This window comes from Convolutriloba macropyga, chromosome 9 (genome assembly GCF_964194025.1).
Source record: "Convolutriloba macropyga chromosome 9, txConMacr16.3, whole genome shotgun sequence".
Lineage (NCBI taxonomy): Eukaryota > Metazoa > Xenacoelomorpha > Acoela > Convolutidae > Convolutriloba > Convolutriloba macropyga.
The window spans coordinates 8165333-8189667 of record NC_134476.1 but is presented as its reverse complement, the minus strand read 5'-3'; the positions used below and the strand labels follow the sequence as shown (position 1 = coordinate 8189667).

The 24335-nt window shown below is 36.0% G+C and overlaps 1 protein-coding gene across 1 annotated transcript in view; it reads right to left on the bottom strand.

Annotated features, from left to right (window-relative positions):
* The window catches only part of LOC142346106 (uncharacterized), a 128593-nt gene that overhangs the window by 9176 nt on the left and 95082 nt on the right, over window positions 1–24335 (bottom strand). The window contains exons 13-14 of the mRNA XM_075398610.1: window positions 6534–6630; window positions 2139–2326 (exon numbers count right to left, since the gene is read on the bottom strand). Coding sequence (XP_075254725.1) covers window positions 2139–2326; window positions 6534–6630 — 285 coding nt within the window. The remainder of the gene's footprint in view (window positions 1–2138; window positions 2327–6533; window positions 6631–24335) is intronic.

The following is a 24335-nucleotide window of genomic DNA, read 5'->3' as shown; positions in this document are numbered from 1 at the left end:
TTTAAATGAATTTTTTAAATGAAATACAAAAGCCATCAGACAGCAAGATAAAAACCTTTGAAACTTAAAAAAACTTAGAAATTGTCAAAACTCAAAAATGGTCAAAACTGAAAAGTTTTCAAGTTGGTTCCGAAGTTTTGTACACCCCCCAATTTTTGGAAGGGAAAAACTGAGCAACACGAGGTTATGGCACACGGTTAGGGTTACCTCTAAGATATTCATGGACCCAACGAAAGTTATCGCATCAGACCCACATGTGTGGCGATTAGCACTTATATGATGCGAAATCAGCGTTTTTCGATATTTTATCGTTTATTGATAATTTTCTTAAATTGTTTATTTTATGAGACTTTGGGGACCATTAAAGGTCAAATACCGTACAATCAAGGCATTTAGAGCCAAGTAAAAACCATCCGTGCTTAGCTTATGCCAAAAAAATTAAACATTGCAGTAATTTGACATTTACTATGTAAATAATGATCTAAATCACTTTCTTGATTAACCAATCAGAAACAAGTAGCGATGATGTTATAATTGATAAATATTTAATAACTTACTTCAACCGAATTGTTTGAATAGTCAAACCAAATTGAATTTACAACCAGTGGAAACTGTTATACAGAGCAGTTAGCTCTCAGATTGACTGAAATTTGATTCCTTAACAACTTTAGTCTTTTTGCCAAGTTTTGCTAGATCTCAAGATCTTGCGAGATTTTAGTTAGTTGAGCTTACTTGACGAGAAATTAGCAACAATACTAACTACTCACTGAAGCCTTACAAACTTCAGCACGAGATTGAACATAGAATATCACTAAGGATTTTCTTAACTTCAATCAACAAATTTAAAGTTACAGTCCTTTAATACGTCCGAGCAACTAATTGTTTCGACGAGATTGTTAGTCAATCGAACCCTTTGAAGAGCCAGGCCGGCGTAAAACTCGAATACCAAGCTGTGATATATTGGTTCCGCTGAGATTCTTGAGCAGCCGCAACATTTGTAACATTTAAAGTCGAACATGCCGACAAATTTTTGATCGATCTGCTCGACTAACGTTTAAAAAAACATAAATTTTCTCAACAAAGTTAAATACAGTGAACAAAAATAATCAAGCACAAGTGAAATAACGAATAAAACGATGCAAAAAATCTTTAAAACCAACGACCTTTTCCGTTTGTGCTCCAAGTACGTTAGCGCCCCCATTTACAGAGCACGTGTCAGTTCATGGTAAATCACTATGTAAAAATATTGCACTTGCGTTTGGGGGTTGCAAACAATTTGCGCCCACTTAGCTTGGGGAGGGGGCACAAACGTTAAAAATCCAAAAACAATAATCAGTCTGCCAGATTCTTAAAGAAAATCAAAATGTTAAATAACACACAAATTTAACAAGCACAAAAACAAAGAAAATTGAATATTTTATCAAAATCAAGTTATAAGCGAGGACCTTAAAAGCAAAAAAGACCAAAACCTAAAACTGAGTTTTTTCGATGATAGGCATATTTTAATCATTAGTGAGAAATTTAATGAAAAACGATATTTAGGGAATATTTAAAAATAAACGAAGAAAATTCAAATAAGAGAAAAACCATCAAACATTCTTACAACAAATTGGGAAAACTGTGCGTCTAATTGGATTCGAATTTTGAAGCTTCTCAATGCTGTTCTGCGTATGTAATTAAAATTTGAGTCCCGATAATAAAAACTTTCTATCAATTTTTCATTAATTTTCCCTAATGTTTCTTTGGGTCTATTCTGTTGTGCGCCCCCCCCCCCAGCTTAGTGGGTCTATTTTTTATGCCCCCCTCTCCCACGTGCCATTTTTACATAGTATGGTGCTATATAACAGCATATAACTTATAACTGGAGGCGTAAAAACACTGGGGGACCGAAACAGAATAGATCCGTTTCTTTTCCTTTTCTCTTAATGTCTACACATTCGTTTTTGAGTAAAAAGGAATGAAAATTAATTTTGAACGTTGCTTCTGAGCAAACTTAAATTTGCTTTAAAGATTCCATTAATAAAAATTCATCATCAGTCAAATGGACGTGGATGATGATCGTGGGGAGGTGGGGAGGTGGGGAGGTGGGGGGGGGGGGGGGGGGGTGAAGTGAATTGAGGGTATCCTATGAAAGGAACCTTTTTATGACGATTGTAAAATGTCTCGCGGGCAAAGAAGTTGGAATAAGGGTTGTATCTTCCCACTGCTGCATGGGTCACTGATCCTCTTGAGTCGCAGAATTTCTCATCCATCCAGGTGAAGACAGAGTAAAGACACTCCAAATTACCATCCGAGTCCACAAGGTACGCGGGGCCTCCATAGTCACCTAAAAGCAAACAGATTCCCTCCCCCCCCTCCCCCTCCCTCAGCTTCACAATCGGATGGTCAGTTCATATGATTTTATAGAACTCAGTCATTGACTTTATTCAGTCATTGACTCGCTGGACGATAACAAAGCAGCAGGACCTGGTGAAATCTCAGTTCGACTCATAAAGTCTTGCAAATTAGCTATAGGCATACATCTACAGTTCGCCTTAAATGAGCAGGAGAAAATTTCGCAGGAGAAAATTTTCCCAACTAAAAATGAAACTAGCCTATGTAACACCAATTTTCAAAATAGGTGATAGATTAGATAGCACAAATTATCGACCAATTTCTGTAACTCCGAGTTTTGCGAAAATTTTTGAGCGCCTCCTTTTGACTCAGATGATAGAATTCATTGATAAGCATAAAATTATACACAAAGAGCAATTCGGATTTCAGAAAAAAGTCTGCAACAGATGCAGTTCTAGAACTGGTTGAAACAGTTTCGGCTAATTTAGATCAAAGCAAAGAAACTGTTGCTGTTTTTCTAGACCTTACAAAAGCGTTTAATTCCATTTCGCATAACATTTTCCTTAAAAAAATTGAAATGTATGGTTTCTCCCAGGAAGCGAAAGAATTACTGTCTTCATTTCTTGCCAACCGCAGACAAAAGATAAAACTTAATGGCAGATTCTGTGATTGTGAAATTTTGAATCACGGTGTGCCACAAGGAACTGTTTTAGGACCACTCATTCTTCTTTTATATGTGAACGATTTCTCATCTAATATAAGCACAACGGAAAAGGTAATTCAATTCGCAGATGACACAAGTATTGTCTGTTGTGGACAGAAAGGTAGCCTACATGGAAAAGTCACGGAAATTTTACAAAAAACAGACGAATATGTAGAGATGAACAAACTAACGTTGAATACAAACAAAACCGAATTAATCTTTTTCTCTTGCGATAATTCTGATTTCGGATCTTTTTTTTTAAAAAAACGAAGTTCTCACAAAAAAAGTTGCAGATATCTTGGTATTCAAATTGACAGGAATCTTAGTTTCGAGGAGCTGCTGAATAAAACCTTGAAAAAGATGGCTCATGCTTTAGGATCAATTTACCCTATAAGACATCAAGTTCCCCTGAACGCGCGCATTCTTCTTCTAAAATCACTTGTGCTTTCACACTTATCATTTTCGGAAATCTTTTTTCAAAATTTATCTGCAAAAAACCTAAAACGCCCTAACCGACAGGTTAACTGGGGTATAAAGGTGTGCTTTCTACGCAAAAAGTATTACAAAGAGAGAGATCTGCTAATCCAGACAAAAACCCTACCAGCTGAGCTAATAATTGCAAAAGTGTCGCTAATCAAATTTCATTATGATATCGCCAGGCCTGAAAATTCTGAAAATTTTCACAGGTATCCGAGTCTTCATCAAAATACTCGAACAAAACAATTCAAAATTAGACAAAATGCCAAAACCTGCTTTGGAATGAATTCGATTGTTCGTCAATGTGTACAAAAAGGGTAAAAGTTACCACATTGGCTTCGTTTGGCAAAAAAGTAAAAACGTTTTTAAGAAAACGTTGAATGATTTCTTGCTCTCACAACATGAAAAAATTCCTTTGAATAGTAACGTAGGAGCTTTTAAAATTTATTTTTATTTTAGGAAGAAAACAATCGAAAAAAAATTTATATTGTGATTCTTTAAGAAAGTTGTTGATGTTTATTATATTATTATGTTTGATTGATTCGAATTATTTTTTTGTTTCAGGTATATTTAACCGTATGGTTATAATTTTAATTTACTTGTTGCAAAAAAAGGAACTGGGTGCAGAAAAAAATCATTATGTGATACCCAGGACGAGGTCTCATGTGGAACTGACGTCTAATTAGACCGTCTCAAACTAACAATTTCGCTGGTTAGACTCAAGTGCAATCACAACAGTCTGATCAGGGCCATCAGACTCTAAATGAGTCTCTGATCAGAACGCTGTTTTAGCAGCCTTGTGGCTAAGCCTACATCTTTCGCGAAAAAAATTATTTAAAAAAACACCCGAAATAATGTCTGATCAGACCCAACTACAATCAACATTACTTCTGATCACACCAATTTGAGCTCAAAACAATATACAAGATTTATTATTCCGACTTCTTTAAAATATCACATTTTAAGGTATATTTTGTGAATATCATCTTAAAAAGGTTTATCATCTTTTGGTTTATTTCCTAGATCCCCACAGAAAATAACCCTCACGGAAAGAAACCCCCATTTTAAAATTGAATTTCGGTCGCGAAAATTTTTTCGGTTGTGATAGTTTCGTGTCAAGTCCCACGGGCCGCTGAGGCATGGCCATGGCCCGCGAGGCATGGCCAAACGCGCTAAATGCGCAGCTCTTTAATAGTAAAGTGGGGGTTTATTTCCGTGAGGGTTTATTTCCTATCTAAAATGAAGGCAATGAAGACATCAAATGGCATAGTTTGCAATAATCATTCTATACTGTTTATTGTAACTCAGTTCTTCAAACTGGCTCTAAATAAAACTGCTTAGTGTAATATAAAAGTTTAGTTTGCAGAAAATGTGAAAATAGCTGTTGTTAACCGCATGCTTTCCTGGTGAAAATTTAGTCTCTTGCTATACGGTAAGACTTTACTGTTTGTTTTTGTTTACATTTTGCTGCCGTTTCGGGCTGCTGTGGTCGGAATATAAATAGACATTCATATCTGGCGTTTGGAGTTTTGTCGTCCAAGACTCTTAAATACACGGTCCCGAAAATACTTTTTACCCTGCTATTTCGAGTTATAATCGCGCTCTATCGAATCATGAGGCACCATAATCAACTAATAGTCCCAATACGTCTGATTAATTTGCGTTAAATCGAATAACCGGGCAACTAGTTTGAATCAAACCCCGAATTCGAGCCATGAGCCCCTTATGTCAAATCAAAACCCAAAAAAAACGGAATATTTCTATTCAGAGTCTGATTTTTTTCTGCCCCACTGTCTCTTTAAGTTTAAAATTTGGAGCTTTATTTAGTTAACTGAGAAAGACATCGAGAAAGAGCTGTAAGTAAACAAAAGGAACACCACAAAATATGAGGCTTGCAAAATTGTTCGTTTTTGCCGAGGGTAGCAAAACGGCACTAGGACTTTTTAATAGTTTATATTGGTTCCTGCTATACGCTTTCGAAATTTTAAGGATTTTTCTAACGAAATTAAAGAACGATAAAGAAACAGTTATGCTCCGTTGCTTGAAATTTTATGTGTTATCATTCAAAATTATTATTGCAGTTTCCTCAATTACTATTTTCAGAAGGTTTTGAGGAAGATATGGAATGGAAATTATAAAATTAGAGTTAGATGATAATTTCAGCAGGTTTTAAACGTTTGTAGGACCGAGTTCATATTCGCCCGAGTTCGCACTGTCTGAATTGTCGGATCATAGTAGCGCGTTTTTCATTTCGTCTGCTCCGTCGGATCAAGTTTTTCTTAAAATTTAAAGTTGCAAACAATTTACTACTATTTCTGTCAGTCATTTCGGACGGATCGATAGCCTAATTTTAGTTGCACAGATTTAAGTCGCCGCCAATTTGATTCGTAGTCGCAAAACTTTGCATAGGTCAAAAATTGGCCCTTTGTTGGACTATTTGGTCGTGGTTTGCGCTATTTGGAGTTAATACGACTCCTGGTCCTTTTTTTGGGATCTTTTCCGTTTGTGCCCCCAGTACGTTTTGCACCCCTAGTTACAGAGCTTGAGTCATTACATAGTAAATTGTTAGGTAGAAATGTGGGCGTGGTGGTGCAAATAATACGCACCCATTAAGCTGGGGGCACAAACGGAAAAGATCCTTTTTTTTGTCCGGACCGTCTAAAAATGGTCAGCGTTGGTGTGGATCAACTGGTTCATATTTCCTCCATCTGACCGCCAGTTTTCTTTTTTATTATGTTTAATTGTAATAATCTTGGGTGTTGGGTTAAGGGTTGAACATTCAAAATCAGTTTTTGTATCAAGATAATGTCGGATTTTCAAATTTGCCTGCACAGTCATGAAAACTGATCATTTTTTGCGTTTTTTTCTATTATAGTCTTCACGTGAAACTATAGACACTGAATGTGTTTTTGCACGGCAGTTCGGGAGCTATGCACTATATGCGTATTTAAGTTGAGAGGGGTGGAGGTGGGAGGTTGAGGGCTCTAATGAGAAAGACTTCTTTTTCAGTAGTCCTTACTTGGAGTGGGGCAGAAGTTGTGGGTTTTAAAGCAGACGTTCCTGTCCGAATTGTAGTGTCCATTTGTAGAGCAGGATGTCTTAGTCAAGGTGATATGCTAAAAAAATCAGTGCGTCGTCAAATTGATCTTTAAGTAAACAAAAAAATGCAAGCATCCGGATAAAAATATCATCGCTATTGATTATAGTTCAATTCAATTTAGCTGTACTTTGATAATGCCACTTTTTAATGCGTCATGGTAAAAAATCAGAGTTACAATTTATGATGTCCCTTACACACCTATCTTGTAACATCTTGCAAGACATCTTTGGGGTACAAATTTTATCAATGAAAACGTTATGTTATCGGAACACAAAACGTATGATTGACTATTTTGCAGGGACTACGTGCTTTGTCAATTTTAACAGACTTATGACAATTGTGTTTTGTGGTACTTGCTACCTAATAATTGTTCCAAATTAATCGCATAACAGAAAATTTCACCGCTTCTATGTACTAAAGTCTGACTGAAAAAAAATATAAATGAGCAGAAATTTTTAAACGCGGTAAAAACGAGCAAAAATTTTAAAAACGAGCAAAGAGTTTTAAAACGAGGTAAAAACGAGCACAATTTCTAAAAACGAGCTAAAGTCTGTTCATGGCTGACTATGGTCTGGATGGGTCTGATCATGGCAACAATAAAAACGAGTCAAAAACGAGCACATATGAAAAACGAGCTAAAGTCTGATCATGGCAGATTATCGTCTGGATGGGTCTGATCATGACCGACTTCAGTCTGGATGGGTCTGATCATTAACGCACACCTCGACCCGGGAGCCAAGTTTCACAAGAGGGCTTACACACGCTTATCTTGTAAGATCTTACAAGATGTCTTACAAGATAAGCGTGCAGATGCAAGATCTTACAAGATAAGCGTGTGGTTGCAAGATCTTACAAGATAAGCACTTTTGCAAGATTCTTACAAGATCTTACAAGATAGGCGTGTAAGCTCGACTAGGGGTATGAAAAAATTTTGATTACTGCTATTGTGAACAAGAAATAAAAGGACGAAAGTTGATATCATTTTTTCAAATAAAATCAGCTGAACTATTGCGAAAAATGCAATAAAAGTAATAATGGAGCAATGAATGAAAATTGTACGATATAATCGAATGTTTTTTTTTACAAGTCTAAGAGTTTTTTCGCAGCTGGTCTAAGTAGTTTCTTATTTTCAGTTTATTTAGAACATAAAATCTGTGACCAACAGTGTGGTTTAATAGAAAATTTTACTCGGTTACCTCAATTTTGTCATTCCGTTCACGAACAAACTTGACCGTGTAGCGGTTTTTGTCATAAGATGTGGAGTTGCAGTATGGGACTCTAAAAAATGTCTAGGTAAATTTACCTGCAACGTTTGCAGGTAAGCAAAATTGCAGGTAACATTACCTGCAAAATTACCTGCAAAAAAATGATGCGTGCAAGTTACCTAGAATACGTTACCTAGAATTTACCTGCAAACTCAAACAACAAAATTATATTAAGTATGTAGCTATAAGTGAAAAAAACATCTTAAAAAATTTTATTGAAGTTTAGATAATATTCCTCAATGGAAGATTAGAAGGAAACAAAGTCAGTCCGAGCAGAAAACTAGAAAAATTCAGCAAAAATTAAAATGCCCTATATCATCTATAATCCTTGCTGTCGGTAACCAGTTTTTGGCGTGCTCCTCTTGAATTTTCATTTTGTGTTTACATGGCTAAAACTGAGTGTTCAGATAATAAGGGGTGGGAAAGTATTGTATGAAATTGTGACCACATATCCATTATTTTCCTCTGTATTTTCTCTTGCGGTTTTAAAAAAGACCATTTTGCGATCTTCAAAAAGCTATCCATCGACCCCAAAAACATCTCTGTCAAAACTGACAACAAGGTTAGTAGCTATCGGTAACCTATCAGACTAAGTGAAGAACCATCAGATATTGTCCAACAACTTCACAACCAAACTTTATATGTTCAATGTCGAGAATCGTTATTCAAAGCAATCTGATTAGCAAAACGCAAAAATAAATGTTTATAAGCGCAAAATCAAACAGAAAAACCTTCAAATGAGAGACAAGAGACAGTTTTGGGCCATGAAACCAGTTTTGAGATGAATAGAATGTATCCGCTTAGCAAAACTTTTTCGAAGCACAAAATTGGTTTTTGGGGAAACTTGGATCATTTAGGTAAACGTCTACTCTCTAATGCGTTAAATAGGGATAACTTGCCACGTAAACAAAACTAATAATGTGGGTATGAATCTCGTTGTTTGAACTTGAGGTTTGAAAAGGTGTCAAACCACAAAAAACGTTGAAAAATAAAATCACTCTGATTGAAATCTACGAACAGTTTCCATTATATTCTATAAAGAGAAGTGCGCATGGTTGCCAGTGGAAGTTGAATTTGGTGATCATCTCATAAACTTGACACTGTACTTGTTCAACAAAAAAATTATTATAGCCCAAAAAGTGGAAGGAAAAATGATGTAGAAAGTTGTGACCACAGATCCATTATTTTTCTCTGTAATTTCTCTTGCGTTTCAAAAAAGACCATTTTGCGATCTTCAAAAAGCTATCCATCGACCCAAAAACATCTCTATCATAATTGACAAAAATGTTAGTAGCTATTGGTAACCTATCAGGCTAAGTGAAGGACCATCAGATATTGTCCAACGACTCCACAACCAGACTTTATATGTTCAATGTCGAGAATCGTTATTCAAAGCAATCTGATTCGCAAAACGCAACAATAAATGTTGATAAGCACAAAATCAAACAGCTAAACTTTCAAACGAGAAACAAGAGACAATTTTGGGCCACGTAACCAGTTTTGAGATGAATAGAATGTATTCGCTTAGCAAAACTTCTTCGAAGCAGAAAATTGGTTTTTGGGGTAATTTGGATCATTTAGGTAAAAGTCTACTCTCTAATGCGTTAAATAGGGATAACTTGCCAAGTAAACAAAACTAATAATGTGTTTATGAATCTCGTTAATTGAACTTGAGGTTTAAAAGGTGTCAAACCACAAAAAACGTTGAAAAATAAAGTCAGTCTTATTGAAATCTACGAACAGTTTCCATTATATTCTATAAAGAGAAGTGCGCATGGTTGCCAGTGGAAGTTGATTTTGGTGATCATCTCATAAACTTGACACTGTACTTGTTCAACAAAGAAATTATTATAGCCAAAAAAGTGGAAGGAAAATGATGTAGAAAGTTGTGACCACAGATCCATTATTTTTCTCTGTATTTTCTCTTGCGGTTTTAAAAAAGACCATTTTGCGATCTTCAAAAAGCTATCCATCGACCCAAAAACATTTCTCTCATCATTGACAACAATATTAGACGCTATGGGTAACCTATCAGACTAAGTGAAGGACCATCAGATATTGTCCAATGACTCCACAACCAAACTTTATATGTTCAATGTCGAGAATCGTTATTCAAAGCAATCTGATTCGCAAAACGCAAAAATAAATGTTTATAAGCACAAAATCAAACAGCAAAAGCTTCAAATGAGAAACAAGAGACAGTTTTCGGCCATGAAACCCGTTTTGAGATGAATAGAATGTATTCGCTTAGCAATACTTTTTCGAAGCAGAAAATTGGTTTTTGGGGTAATTTGGATCATTTAGGTAAAAGTCTACTCTCTAATGCGTTAAATAGGGATAACTTGCCACGTAAATAAACCTAATAATGTGTTTTTGACTCTCGTTGTTTGAGCTTGAGGTTTGAAAAGGTGTCAAAACACAAAAAACGTTGAAAAATAAAGTCAGTCTGTTTGAAATCTACGAACAGTTTCCATTATATTCTATAAAGAGAAGTGCGCATGGTTGCCAGTGGAGGTTGAATTTGGTGATCTTCTCATAAACTTGACACTGTACTTGTTCAACCAAAAAAATTATTTTAGCCCAAAAAGTGGAAGGAAAATGATGTAGAAAATTCTGAACACATATCAATTAATTTTCTCTGTATTTTCTCTTGCGGTTTCAAAAAACACCATTTTGCGATCTTCAAAAAGCTATCCATCGACCCAAAAACATTTCTCTCATAATTGACAACAATATTAGACGCTATAGGTAACCTATCAGACTAAGTGAAGGACCATCAGATATTGTCCAACGACTCCACAACCAAACTTTACATGTTCAGTGCCGAGAATCGTTATTAAAAGCAATCTGATTCGCAAAACGCAAAAATAAATGTTTATAAGCACAAAATCAAACAGAAAAACCTTCAAATGAGAAACAAGAGACAGTTTTGGGCCATGAAACCAGTTTTGAGATGAATAGAATGTATCCGCTTAGCGAAACTTTTTCGAAGCACAAAATTGGTTTTTATGGAAATTTGGATCATTTAGGTAAACGTCTATCTCTAATGCGTTAAATAGGGATAACTTGCCACGTAAACAAAACTAATAATGTGGGTATGACTCTCGTTGTTTGAACTTGAGGTTTGAAAAGGTGTCAAACCACAAAAAAAAATGAAAAATAAAGTCAGTCTGATTGAAATCTACGAAAAGTTTCCATTATATTCTATAAAGAGAAGTGCGCATGGTTGCCATTGGAAGTTGAATTTGGTGATCATCTCATAAACTTGACATTGTACTTGCTCAACAAAAAAATCATTATAGCCATAAAAGTGGAAGGAAAATGATGTAGAAAGTTGTGACCACAGATCCATTATTTTCCTCTGTATTTTCTCTTGCGGTTTAAAAAAAGACCATTTTGCGATCTCCGAAAAGCTATCCATCGACCAAAAAACATCTCGGCCATAATTGACAACAATGTTAGTACCTATCGGTAACCCATCAGACTAAGTGAAGGACCATCAGATTTTGTCCAACGACTCCACAACCAAACTTTATATGTTCAAAGTCGAGAATCGTTATTCAAAGCAATCTGATTCGCAAAACGCAAAAAAAAATGTTTATAAGCACAAAATCTAACAGAAAAACCTTCAAATGAGAATCAAGAGACAGTTTTGGGCCATGAAACCAGTTTTGAGATGAATAGAATGTATTCGCTTAGCAAAACTTTTTCGAAGCAGAAAATTGGTTTTTGGGGTAATTTGGATCATTTAGGTAAAAGTCTACTCTCTAATGCGTTAAATAGGGATAACTTGCTACGTAAACAAAACTAATAATGTGTTTATGAATCTCGTTGTTTGAACTTGAGGTTTGAAAAGGTGTCAAACCACAAAAAAGGTTGAAAAATAAAGTCAGTCTGATTGAAATCTACGAAAAGTTTCCATTATATTCTATAAAGAGAAGTGCGCATGGTTGCCATTGGAAGTTGAATTTGGTGATCATCTCATAAACTTGACACTGTACTTGCTCAACAAAAAAATCATTATAGCCAGAAAAGTGGAAGGAAAATGATGTAGAAAGTTGTGACCAGAGATCCATTATTTTATTCTGTATTTTCACTTGCGGTTTAAAAAAAGACCATTTTGCGATCTCCGAAAAGCTATCCATCGACCCAAAGACATCTCGGTCATAATTGACAACAATGTTAGTACCTATCGGTAACCCATCAGACTAAGTGAAGGACCATCAGATTTTGTCCAACGACTCCACAACCAAACTTTATATGTTCAAAGTCGAGAATCGTTATTCAAAGCAATCTGATTCGCAAAACGCAAAAAAAAAATGTTTATAAGCACAAAATCAAACAGCAAAACCTTCAAATGAGAAACAAGAGACAGTTTTTGGCCATGAAACCAGTTTTGAGATGAATAGAATGTATTCGCTTAGCGAAACTTTTTCGAAGCACAAAATTGGTTTTTATGGAAATTTGGATCATTTAGGTAAACGTCTATCTCTAATGCGTTAAATAGGGATAACTTGCCACGTAAACAAAACTAATAATGTGGGTATGACTCTCGTTGTTTGAACTTGAGGTTTGAAAAGGTGTCAAACCACAAAAAAAAATGAAAAATAAAGTCAGTCTGATTGAAATCTACGAAAAGTTTCCATTATATTCTATAAAGAGAAGTGCGCATGGTTGCCATTGGAAGTTGAATTTGGTGATCATCTCATAAACTTGACATTGTACTTGCTCAACAAAAAAATCATTATAGCCATAAAAGTGGAAGGAAAATGATGTAGAAAGTTGTGACCACAGATCCATTATTTTCCTCTGTATTTTCTCTTGCGGTTTAAAAAAAGACCATTTTGCGATCTCCGAAAAGCTATCCATCGACCAAAAAACATCTCGGCCATAATTGACAACAATGTTAGTACCTATCGGTAACCCATCAGACTAAGTGAAGGACCATCAGATTTTGTCCAACGACTCCACAACCAAACTTTATATGTTCAAAGTCGAGAATCGTTATTCAAAGCAATCTGATTCGCAAAACGCAAAAAAAAAATGTTTATAAGCACAAAATCTAACAGAAAAACCTTCAAATGAGAATCAAGAGACAGTTTTGGGCCATGAAACCAGTTTTGAGATGAATAGAATGTATTCGCTTAGCAAAACTTTTTCGAAGCAGAAAATTGGTTTTTGGGGTAATTTGGATCATTTAGGTAAAAGTCTACTCTCTAATGCGTTAAATAGGGATAACTTGCTACGTAAACAAAACTAATAATGTGTTTATGAATCTCGTTGTTTGAACTTGAGGTTTGAAAAGGTGTCAAACCACAAAAAAGGTTGAAAAATAAAGTCAGTCTGATTGAAATCTACGAAAAGTTTCCATTATATTCTATAAAGAGAAGTGCGCATGGTTGCCATTGGAAGTTGAATTTGGTGATCATCTCATAAACTTGACACTGTACTTGCTCAACAAAAAAATCATTATAGCCAGAAAAGTGGAAGGAAAATGATGTAGAAAGTTGTGACCAGAGATCCATTATTTTATTCTGTATTTTCACTTGCGGTTTAAAAAAAGACCATTTTGCGATCTCCGAAAAGCTATCCATCGACCCAAAAACATCTCGGTCATAATTGACAACAATGTTAGTACCTATCGGTAACCCATCAGACTAAGTGAAGGACCATCAGATTTTGTCCAACGACTCCACAACCAAACTTTATATGTTCAAAGTCGAGAATCGTTATTCAAAGCAATCTGATTCGCAAAACGCAAAAAAAAAATGTTTATAAGCACAAAATCAAACAGCAAAACCTTCAAATGAGAAACAAGAGACTGTTTTTGGCCATGAAACCAGTTTTGAGATGAATAGAATGTATTCGCTTAGCAAAGCTTTTTCGAAGCAGAAAATTGGTTTTTGGGGTAATTTGGATCATTTAGGTAAAAGTCTACTCTCTAATGCGTTAAATAGGGATAACTTGCCACGTAAACAAAACTAATAATGTGTTTATGATTCTAGTTGTTTGAACTTGAGGTTTGAAAAGGTGTCAAACCACAAAAAACGTTGAAAAATAAAGTCAGTCTGATTGAAATCTACGAAAAGTTTCCATTATATTCTATAAAGAGAAGTGCGCATGGTTGCCATTGGAAGTTGAATTTGGTGATCATCTCATAAACTTGACACTGTACTTGCTCAACAAAAAAATCATTATAGCCATAAAAGTGGAAGGAAAATGATGTAGAAAGTTGTGACCACAGATCCATTATTTTCCTCTGTATTTTCTCTTGCGGTTTAAAAAAAGACCATTTTGCGATCTCCGAAAAGCTATCCATCGACCCAAAAACATCTCGGTCATAATTGACAACAATGTTAGTACCTATCGGTAACACATCAGACTAAGTGAAGGACCATCAGATTTTGTCCAACGACTCCACAACCACACTTTATATGTTCAATGTCGAGAATCGTTATTCAAAGCAATCTGATTCGCAAAACGCAAAAAAATAATTGTTTATAAGCACAAAATCAAACAGCAAAACGTTCAAATGAGAAACAAGAGACAGTTTTGGGCCATGAAACTAGTTTTGAGGTGAATAGAATGTATTCGCTTAGCAAATCTTTTTCGAAGCAGAAAATTGGTTTTTGGGGTAATTTGGATCATTTAGGTAAAAGTCTACTCTCTAATGCGTTAAATAGGGATAACTTGCCACGTAAACAAAACTAATAATGTGTTTATGACTCTCGTTGTTTGAATTTGAGGTTTGAAAAGGTGTCAAACCACAAAAAACGTTGAAAATTAAAGTCAGTCTGATTGAAGTCTACGAACAGTTTCCATTATATTCTATAAAGAGAAGTGCGCATGCTTGCCAGTGGAAGTTCAATTTGGTGATCATCTCATAAACTTAACACTGTGTTTGTTCAACAAAGAAATTATTATAGCCAAAAAGTGGAAGGAAAATGATGTAGAGAGTTGTGACCACAGATCCATTATTTTTCTCTGTATTTTCTCTTGCGGTTTTAAAAAAGACCATTCCACGATCTTCAAAAAGCTATCCATCGACCCAAAAACATCTCTCTCATAAATGACAACAATGTTAGTAGCTATCGGTAACCTATCAGACTAAGTGAAGGACCATCAGATATTGTCCAACGACTCCACAACCAAACTTTATATGTTCAATGTCGAGAATCGTTATTCAAAGCAATCTGATTCGCAAAACGCAAAAAAATAATTGTTTATAAGCACAAAATCAAACAGCAAAACGTTCAAATGAGAAACAAGAGACAGTTTTGGGCCATGAAACCAGTTTTGAGATGAATAGAATGTATTAGCTTAGCAAAACTTTTTCGAAGCAGAAAATTGGTTTTTGGGGTAATTTGGATCATTTAGGTAAAAGTCTACTCTCCAATGCGTTAAATAGGGATAACTTGCCACGTAAACAAAACTAATAATGTGTTTATGACTCTCGTTGTTTGAATTTGAGGTTTGAAAAGGTGTCAAACCACAAAAAACTTTGAAAAATAAAGTCAGTCTGATTGAAATCTACGAACAGTTTCTATTATATTCTATAAAGAGAAGTGCGCATGGTTGCCAGTGGAAGTTGAATTGGGTGATCATCTCATAAACTTGACACTGTACTCGTTCAACAAAAAAATATTATAGCCAAAAAATGGAAGGAAAATGATGTAGAGAGTTGTGACCACAGATCCATTATTTTTCTCTGTATTTTCTCTTGCGGTTTTAAAAAAGACCATTTTACGATCTTCAAAAAGCTATCCATCGACCCAAAAACATCTCTCTCATAATTGACAACAATGTTAGTAGCTATCGGTAACCTAACATACCAAGTGAAGGACCATCAGATATTGTCCAACGACTCCACAACCAAACTTTATATATTCAATGTCGAGAATCGTTATTCAAAGCAATCTGATTCGCAAAACGCAAAAATAAATGTTTATAAGCACCAAAACCAAACACCAAACGTTCAAATGAAAAATAAGAGACAGTTTTGGGCCATGAAACTAGTTTTGAGGTGAATAGAATGTATTCGCTTAGCAAAACTTTTTCGAAGCAGAAAATTGGTTTTTGGGGTAATTTGGATCATTTAGGTAAAAGTCTACTCTCCAATGCGTTAAATAGGGATAACTTGCCACGTAAACAAAACTAATAATGTGTTTATGACTCTCGTTGTTTGAATTTGAGGTTTGAAAAGGTGTCAAACCACAAAAAACGTTGAAAATTAAAGTCAGTCTGATTGAAGTCTACGAACAGTTTCCATTATATTCTATAAACAGAAGTGCGCATGGTTGCCAGTGGAAGTTCAATTTGGTGATCATCTCATAAACTTAACACTGTGTTTGTTCAACAAAGAAATTATTATAGCCAAAAAGTGGAAGGAAAATGATGTAGAGAGTTGTGACCACAGATCCATTATTTTTCTCTGTATTTTCTCTTGCGGTTTTAAAAAAGACCATTCCACGATCTTCAAAAAGCTATCCATCGACCCAAAAACATCTCTCTCATAAATGACAACAATGTTAGTAGCTATCGGTAACCTATCAGACTAAGTGAAGGACCATCAGATATTGTCCAACGACTCCACAACCAAACTTTATATGTTCAATGTCGAGAATCGTTATTCAAAGCAATCTGATTCGCAAAACGCAAAAAAATAATTGTTTATAAGCACAAAATCAAACAGCAAAACGTTCAAATGAGAAACAAGAGACAGTTTTGGGCCATGAAACCAGTTTTGAGATGAATAGAATGTATTAGCTTAGCAAAACTTTTTCGAAGCAGAAAATTGGTTTTTGGGGTAATTTGGATCATTTAGGTAAAAGTCTACTCTCCAATGCGTTAAATAGGGATAACTTGCCACGTAAACAAAACTAATAATGTGTTTATGACTCTCGTTGTTTGAATTTGAGGTTTGAAAAGGTGTCAAACCACAAAAAACTTTGAAAAATAAAGTCAGTCTGATTGAAATCTACGAACAGTTTCTATTATATTCTATAAAGAGAAGTGCGCATGGTTGCCAGTGGAAGTTGAATTGGGTGATCATCTCATAAACTTGACACTGTTCTCGTTCAACAAAAAAATATTATAGCCAAAAAATGGAAGGAAAATGATGTAGAGAGTTGTGACCACAGATCCATTATTTTTCTCTGTATTTTCTCTTGCGGTTTTAAAAAAGACCATTTTACGATCTTCAAAAAGCTATCCATCGACCCAAAAACATCTCTCTCATAATTGACAACAATGTTAGTAGCTATCGGTAACCTAACAGACCAAGTGAAGGACCATCAGATATTGTCCAACGACTCCACAACCAAACTTTATATATTCAATGTCGAGAATCGTTATTCAAAGCAATCTGATTCGCAAAACGCAAAAATAAATGTTTATAAGCACCAAAACCAAACACCAAACGTTCAAATGAAAAATAAGAGACAGTTTTGGGCCATGAAACCAGTTTTGAGATGAATTGAAGGTATTCGCTTAGCAAAAGTTTTTCGAAGCAGAAAATTTGTTTTTGGGGTAATTTGGATCATTTAGGTAAAAGTCTACTCTCTAATGCGTTAAATAGAGATAACTTGCCACCTAAACAAAACTAATAATTTGTTTATGAATCTCGTTGTTTGACCTTGAGGTTTGAAAAGGTGTCAAACCACAAAAAACATTGAAAAATAAAGTCAGTCTGATTGAAATCTACGAACAGTTTCCATTATATTCTATAAAGAGAAGTGCGCATGGTTGCCAGTGGAAGTTGAATTCGGTGATCATCTCATAAACTTGACACTGTACTTGTTCAACAAAGAAATTATTATAGCCAAAAAAGTGGAAGGAAAATGATGTAGAAAGTTGTGACCACAGATCCGTTATTTTTCTCTGCATTTTCTCTTGCGGTTTTAAAAAAGACCATTTCGCGATCTTCAAAAGCTATCCATCGCCCACAAACATCTCTTTCATAATTGACAACAATGTTAGTAGCTATCGGTAACCTATCAGACTAAGTGAAGAACCATCAGATATTGTCCAACAACTTCACAACCAAACTTTATATGTTCAATGTGTAGAATCGTTATTCAAAGCAATCTGATTAGCAAAACGCAAAAATAAATGTTTATAAGCGCAAAATCAAACGGCAAAACGTTGAAATGATAAAGAAGAGACAGTTTTGGGCCATGAAACCAGTTTTGAGATGAATAGAATGTATTCGCTTAGCAAAAGTTTTTCGATGCAGAAAAATGGTTTTTGGGGTAATTTGGATCATTTAGGTAAAAGTGAACTCTCTAATGCGTTAAATAGGGATAACTTGCCACGAAAACAAAACTAATAATGTGTTTATGTCTCTCCTTGTTCGAAATTGAGGTTTGAAAAGGTGTCAAACCACAAAAAAACGTTCAAAAATAAAGTCAGTCTGATTGAAATCTACGAACAGTTTCTATTATATTCTATAAAGAGAAGTGCGCATGGTTGCCAGTGGAAGTTGAATTTGGTGATCATCTCATAAACTTGACACTGTACTTGTTCAACAGAGAAATTATTATAGCCAAAAAAGTGGAAGGAAAATGATGTAGAAAGTTGTGACCACAGATCCATTATTTTTCTGTATTTTCTCTTGCGGTTTTAAAAAAGACCATCTTGCGATCTTCAAAAAGCTATACATCGACCCAAAAACATCTCTCTCATAATTGACAACAATGTTAGTAGCTATCGGTAACCTATCAGACCAAGTGAAGGACCATCAGATATTGTCCAACGACTCCACAACCAAACTTTATATTTTCAATGTCGAGAATCGTTATTCAAAGCAATCTGATTCGCAAAACGCAAAAATAAATGTTTATAAGCACAAAATCAAACACCAAACGTTCAAATGAAAAAAAGAAGACAGTTTTGGGCCATGAAACCAGTTTTGAGATGAATTGAAGGTATTCGCTTAGCAAAACTTTTTCGAAGCAGAAAATCGATTTTTGGGGCAATTTGGATCATTTAGGTAAAAGTCTGATCTCTAATGCGTTAAATAGGGATAACTTGCCACGTAAACAAAACTAATAATATGTTTATGACTCTCGATGTTTGACCTTGAGGTTTGAAAAGGTGTCAAACCACAAAAAACTTTGAAAAAAAAAGTCAGTCTGATTGAAATCTACGAACAGTTTCCATTATATTCTATAAAGAGAAGTGCGCATAGTTGCCAGTGGAATTTGAGTTAAGTGATCATCTCATAAACTTGACACTGTACTTGTTCAGCAATGAAATTATTATAGCTAAAAAAGTGAAAGGAAAACGATGCAGAAAGTTGTGACCACAGACCCATTATTTTTCTCTGTTTTTTCTCTTGCTGTTTTAAAAAAGACCATTTTGCGATCTTCAAAATCTATCTATCGTCCCAAAAACATCTCTCTCATAATTGACAACAATATTAGACGCTATAGGTAACCTATCAGACTAAGTGAAGGACCATCAGATATTGTCCAACGACTCCACAACCAAACTTTACATGTTCAGTGCCGAGAATCGTTATTCAAAGCAATCTGATTCGCAAAACGCAAAAATAAATGTTTATAAGCACAAAATCAAACAGAAAAACCTTCAAATGAGAAACAAGAGACAGTTTTGGGCCATGAAACCAGTTTTGAGATGAATAGAATGTATCCGCTTAGCGAAAATTTTTCGAAGCACAAAATTGGTTTTTATGGAAATTTGGATCATTTAGGTAAACGTCTATCTCTAATGCGTTAAATAGGGATAACTTGCCACGTAAACAAAACTAATAATGTGGGTATGACTCTCGTTGTTTGAACTTGAGGTTTGAAAAGGTGTCAAACCACAAAAAACATTGAAAATTAAAATCAGTCTGATTGAAATCTACGAACAGTTTCCAGTATATTCTATAAAGAAAAGTGCGCAATCATGAACAATCATGAGTTCGTATTTTTGGCCACTAAATGTGGTTGTTTGTTCTAGTTAGTGGTTTCTATAACCGCGACAGTAAGAAAGTTATTCAAGGTCAATTTTCACAAAAAAAATTGAAATTTTAGTTCATGTTGGTATCACACAAAATTCGGTACCCAAAGAAACAAAGTAGCCCTACCTATAGGAGGCCATTAGGTTCTTATGATAATAAAAAGTATCCCAGTTAAACTTCTTGTATGGTTTTGTGGAGTTTAATGGGCTATTTTTTCTCTGCAAAGTGCCGAACCTTGGAAAAACAAATTTTTTCTGAAATTTGATGGTTGAGTGGTGTTTTTTGCAATTGAACACGTTTTCCGGCTGGCTTTTTATGTTTTCTGGACAGTATTTAAGATCAGGAAGCCAATTGTGTCAATTAATGGGGTTAACTCAACAATTTTTCTTTTTTCACGATTTCATCAAATATCTGTTGATGTTGTTTTATGTCAAAACACACAAAACATCATAACCTTCATGGTGAGGTGGGAAATTTTTTCCCACCTCACCATGAAGGTTTTCCGTGACCTAGAACGTGGAAGTGGACCAGAATTACACCCACAAATACGTCGGGAACGCTGTTTCACGTTGTTTTACGTCGGTTCCCGAGATCTTGGGCTTCGATTTTAGCCCAAAAAATGGGGTACAGAACAGTATTTTGTTAATATCTGCTAAAGTACTGGACCAAATTAAACGGGAGTGGTCGCATTTTGTTAGCACTGAACCCCTCTTGCTTGCAGTATTTGGTTGGTTTCTCAAATCGTCCTAATCAAAAAGTTATTAATGATTAAAGTTGAAAAAAGTCGAATTTTCGGGCTATTCTGGGTGACCCAAATTTCGGTACAACAAAACACGTGCTTTACCCAACAAGTGTTAGTGTTTTAGAATCCCCAGTTAGTGGGGAGTATCCCCATATATATTTTATATGGTATTTTATGTAGTTGACATTGTCAATTTTGGCTCCGAATGGCGGTCACCTCGCTTTTTTGACCATTTGGTACGGTACCTTATAATTGCTATAACTCCTCGAAGAATGTACCGATTGGGCTCATTTTTGAATATGATGCGTATCTCAAGCAGTGCTACAAGGTGTACTAAGGGCGTTTGTTTTTGTTCCGCCGTTTTAGAGAAATTGGCCAGTAAACTTGACCTCGATTTGAGCCCCAGAAGCGGTTGACACCATCCGGCACCAGTTTTGAATCTTTGAATTTTGTGACTTCAGGTTACAAAATTAGTGTTCTGAATAGCCCGTCTAATGGTGATTCTGAATATGTATACTTTATATAGCGTTTTTGCAGGTTTAGAAGTTCAATTTTGGCTCTGCAGACCGAGTACTCTGCTTCTTTGGCCATTTGGTACGGTACCTTTATGTTGGAATATCTCCTCGTAGAGTGAACCGATTTTTGATCTGATTTTTGATTTGAACTCAGCTTGAGCAGTACTTGAATCCCTGTAAATAGCGTTTTGTTTCTTTCAGCCGTTTTCGAGAAATTGGCCAGGACACATACCTCCATTTTGGCCAATTCGTGTCCGGTACCTTTGCTGTATGTACATGTTAAACCATCAAAACTCGCTGTTTTAGACTCCATAGTTAGTTCGTTAGATTGCTCCGATAATGGGGATTGTCCCCATATATATTTTACAGGTGGTTATAACGAGTGGTTATTGGTTATAGTAGAGAAACAGGACACGAAATGGGTCATTTTGGTCATTTGGTACGGTACCTTGATGTTGGAATATCTCCTCATAGAGTGAACCGATTTTTGATCTGATTTTTGATTTGAACTCAGCTTGAGCAGTACTTTAATCCCTGTAAATGGCGTTTTGTTTCTTTCAGCCGTTTTCGAGAAATTGGCCTCGACACATACGGTCATTTTGCCCTTTTAGTGACTGGTACGTTTCACGTTTCTACTTGTGAAATGTTGAAATTAATGACTTTGACTGCAGGAATAGGCTCGTTGAACTCCATTTGTAATGGGGAATCTCCCCATATATATTTTGTATAGGGTTTTCCGAGATCTAGGGGGTCAATTTTGACTCTGCAGGTGACCCCCCCCAACCCCCTCAAAATATGCCCAAAATTCAGTAATCCCATTTAAAAAATTGTTAAAAATGGTCAGCTGAGCCCCCATTAGGGTTGCATTAGAACCCATATATAGTGGGGGAACTCTCCTCTAATTTTCAACCATATTGGTTGAGTGGTTAATCTTCTCTCCGCTTATTACTTATATATATACTATTATTCTAAGGTGAGGGCGTTTCGCCCCATGAGGTGCACCACCCCCCCCTGTCCCGTTGAGACGCCGGTTAGTCGGTTTCCCCCCCGCTGGGTTTTGGTGCACCTCATGATGGGGATGTGCGTGCGGTGCGAGCGCTTTTTGCGGGCGCGTTTTGCGGGCGTGTTTCTTCGCGTTTCTGTGTGTTTCTCTGTGTTTGTGTTCATTTTCATGTTAGACCAAATGCTTATTTTCAGAGCTTTTCTTTGTTTGCCTTGGCGCAGCAGCAGCAACAGCGGACTTCAATCTTCAAACAGTGAGTTCGTACGTTGTGCTGTCTTTGCTTTTCAGCGCTCACAGTGATGGCATGAGCTTTTTTTGTGCTTGCTCAGAGCCTCCTGTGATAGAGCGCGGCAATTATTTGAGTCCTGTGAGCACTCATCGAGTGCCATGCTTTTTTGTAGCACTGATGGAGTGCAGTGCTATTTTTTGGGCGCACAGTGACGGCTTGAGCAATGCGCGTCTCTGTTTTTCCTTTTGCTCAAGGCCTCCTGTGATCAGACGCCGCAATTATTTAGGTCGTGTGTCTTAGCACTCACCGAGTGCTTTTCCGTCTCCTGTAGTGAGGCGAAGCAATTATTTGAGTCCTGTAGACACCCACTGAGTGCTTTGTTTTCGGTCTGCATGCAGCGTTGCTAGCGCGCTGGAATTTTAGGTGGTTGAGCGCTAACATTGAAGGCATGAGTAACCAGGGGCAGTGGCTGTCGGTTTCCTTTTTTTCGACCTCCTGGAGAAACATATATTGGTTTCTGATGGTCGTTACTGGTTCCATATGCTTGGTAGACATCTGGAAACGGGTGCATAAAAAATCTGAGGCCTCTGATGCGTTTTCATCTTGGTGCTTTTTTGGCCTGAATGAGGTTGCGTTTTTTCTCATTTTTGCTTTTTGTTTCATCAAATTTCTCATGTATTGGAACCTTTTTTGCTCTCAATGTGACTAAAAGCCCCTATATGTTTGTCAATAGACATGGTGTGATCAATTGGAGCCCAAAAGAAGGCGATTAGTGGTTTTGAAAGATGAAAATTTGTGCCATATGTGGAAATTTACTAGAAATGAATTTTTTTTCGAACTTTTGAGTGGTCGGGATTCCAAGACAGTGAATCTTTTCGCCTGGTTTTTAGGAATGGTTTGTTCTAGCAAAGGTTATAGTTCGTGAATTAATCAAGAAAAACCTCGAATTTGCAATTTGGTGAAAAATAACTTGATTTATGCGTGCATTTTTTTTGCTTGCGAGAGGGGCTGTTGGTGTCCTTTTTTTCGACCTCCTGGAGAAACATATATTGGTTTCTCATGGTCGTTACTGGTTCCATATGCTTGGTAGACATCTGGAAACGGGTGCATAAAAAATCTGAGGCCTCTGATGCGTTTTCATCTTGGTGCTTTTTTGGCCTGAATGAGGTTGCGTTTTTTCTCATGTTCGCTGTTTGTTTCATCAAATTTCTCATGTATTGGTACTTTTTTTGCTCTCAATGTGACTAAAAGCCCCTATATGTTTGTCAATAGACATAGTATGATCAATTGGAGCGCAAAAGAAGGCAATTAGTGGTTTTGAAAGATGAAAATTTGTGCCATATGTGGAAATCTACTAGAAATGATTTTTTTTCGAACTTTTGAGTGGTCGCGATTCCAAGACAGTGAATCTTTTCGCCTAATTTTTAGAAATGGTTTGTTCTAGCAAACGTTATAGTTCGTGAATTTATCAAGAAAAACCTCGAATTTGCAATTTGGTGAAAAATAACTTGATTTATGCGTGCATTTTTTTTTGCTTGCGAGAGGGGCTGTTGGTGTCCTTTTTGTCGACCTCCTGGAGAAACATATATTGGTTTCTGATGGTCGTTACTGGTTCCATATGCTTGGTAGACATCTGGAAACGGGTGCATAAAAAATCTGAGGCCTCTGATGCGTTTTCATCTTGGTGCTTTTTTGGCCTGAATGAGGTTGCGTTTTTTCTCATGTTTGCTGTTTGTTTCATCAAATTTCTCATGTATTGGAACTTTTTTTGCTCTCAATGTGACTAAAAGCCCCTATATGTTTGTCAATAGACATAGTATGGTCAATTGGAGCCCAAAAGAAGGCAATTAGTGGTTTTGAAAGATGAAAATTTGTGCCATATGTGGAAATCTACTAGAAATGATTTTTTTTCGAACTTTTGAGTGGTCGCGATTCCAAGACAGTGAATCTTTTCGCCTAATTTTTAGAAATGGTTTGTTCTAGCAAACGTTATAGTTCGTGA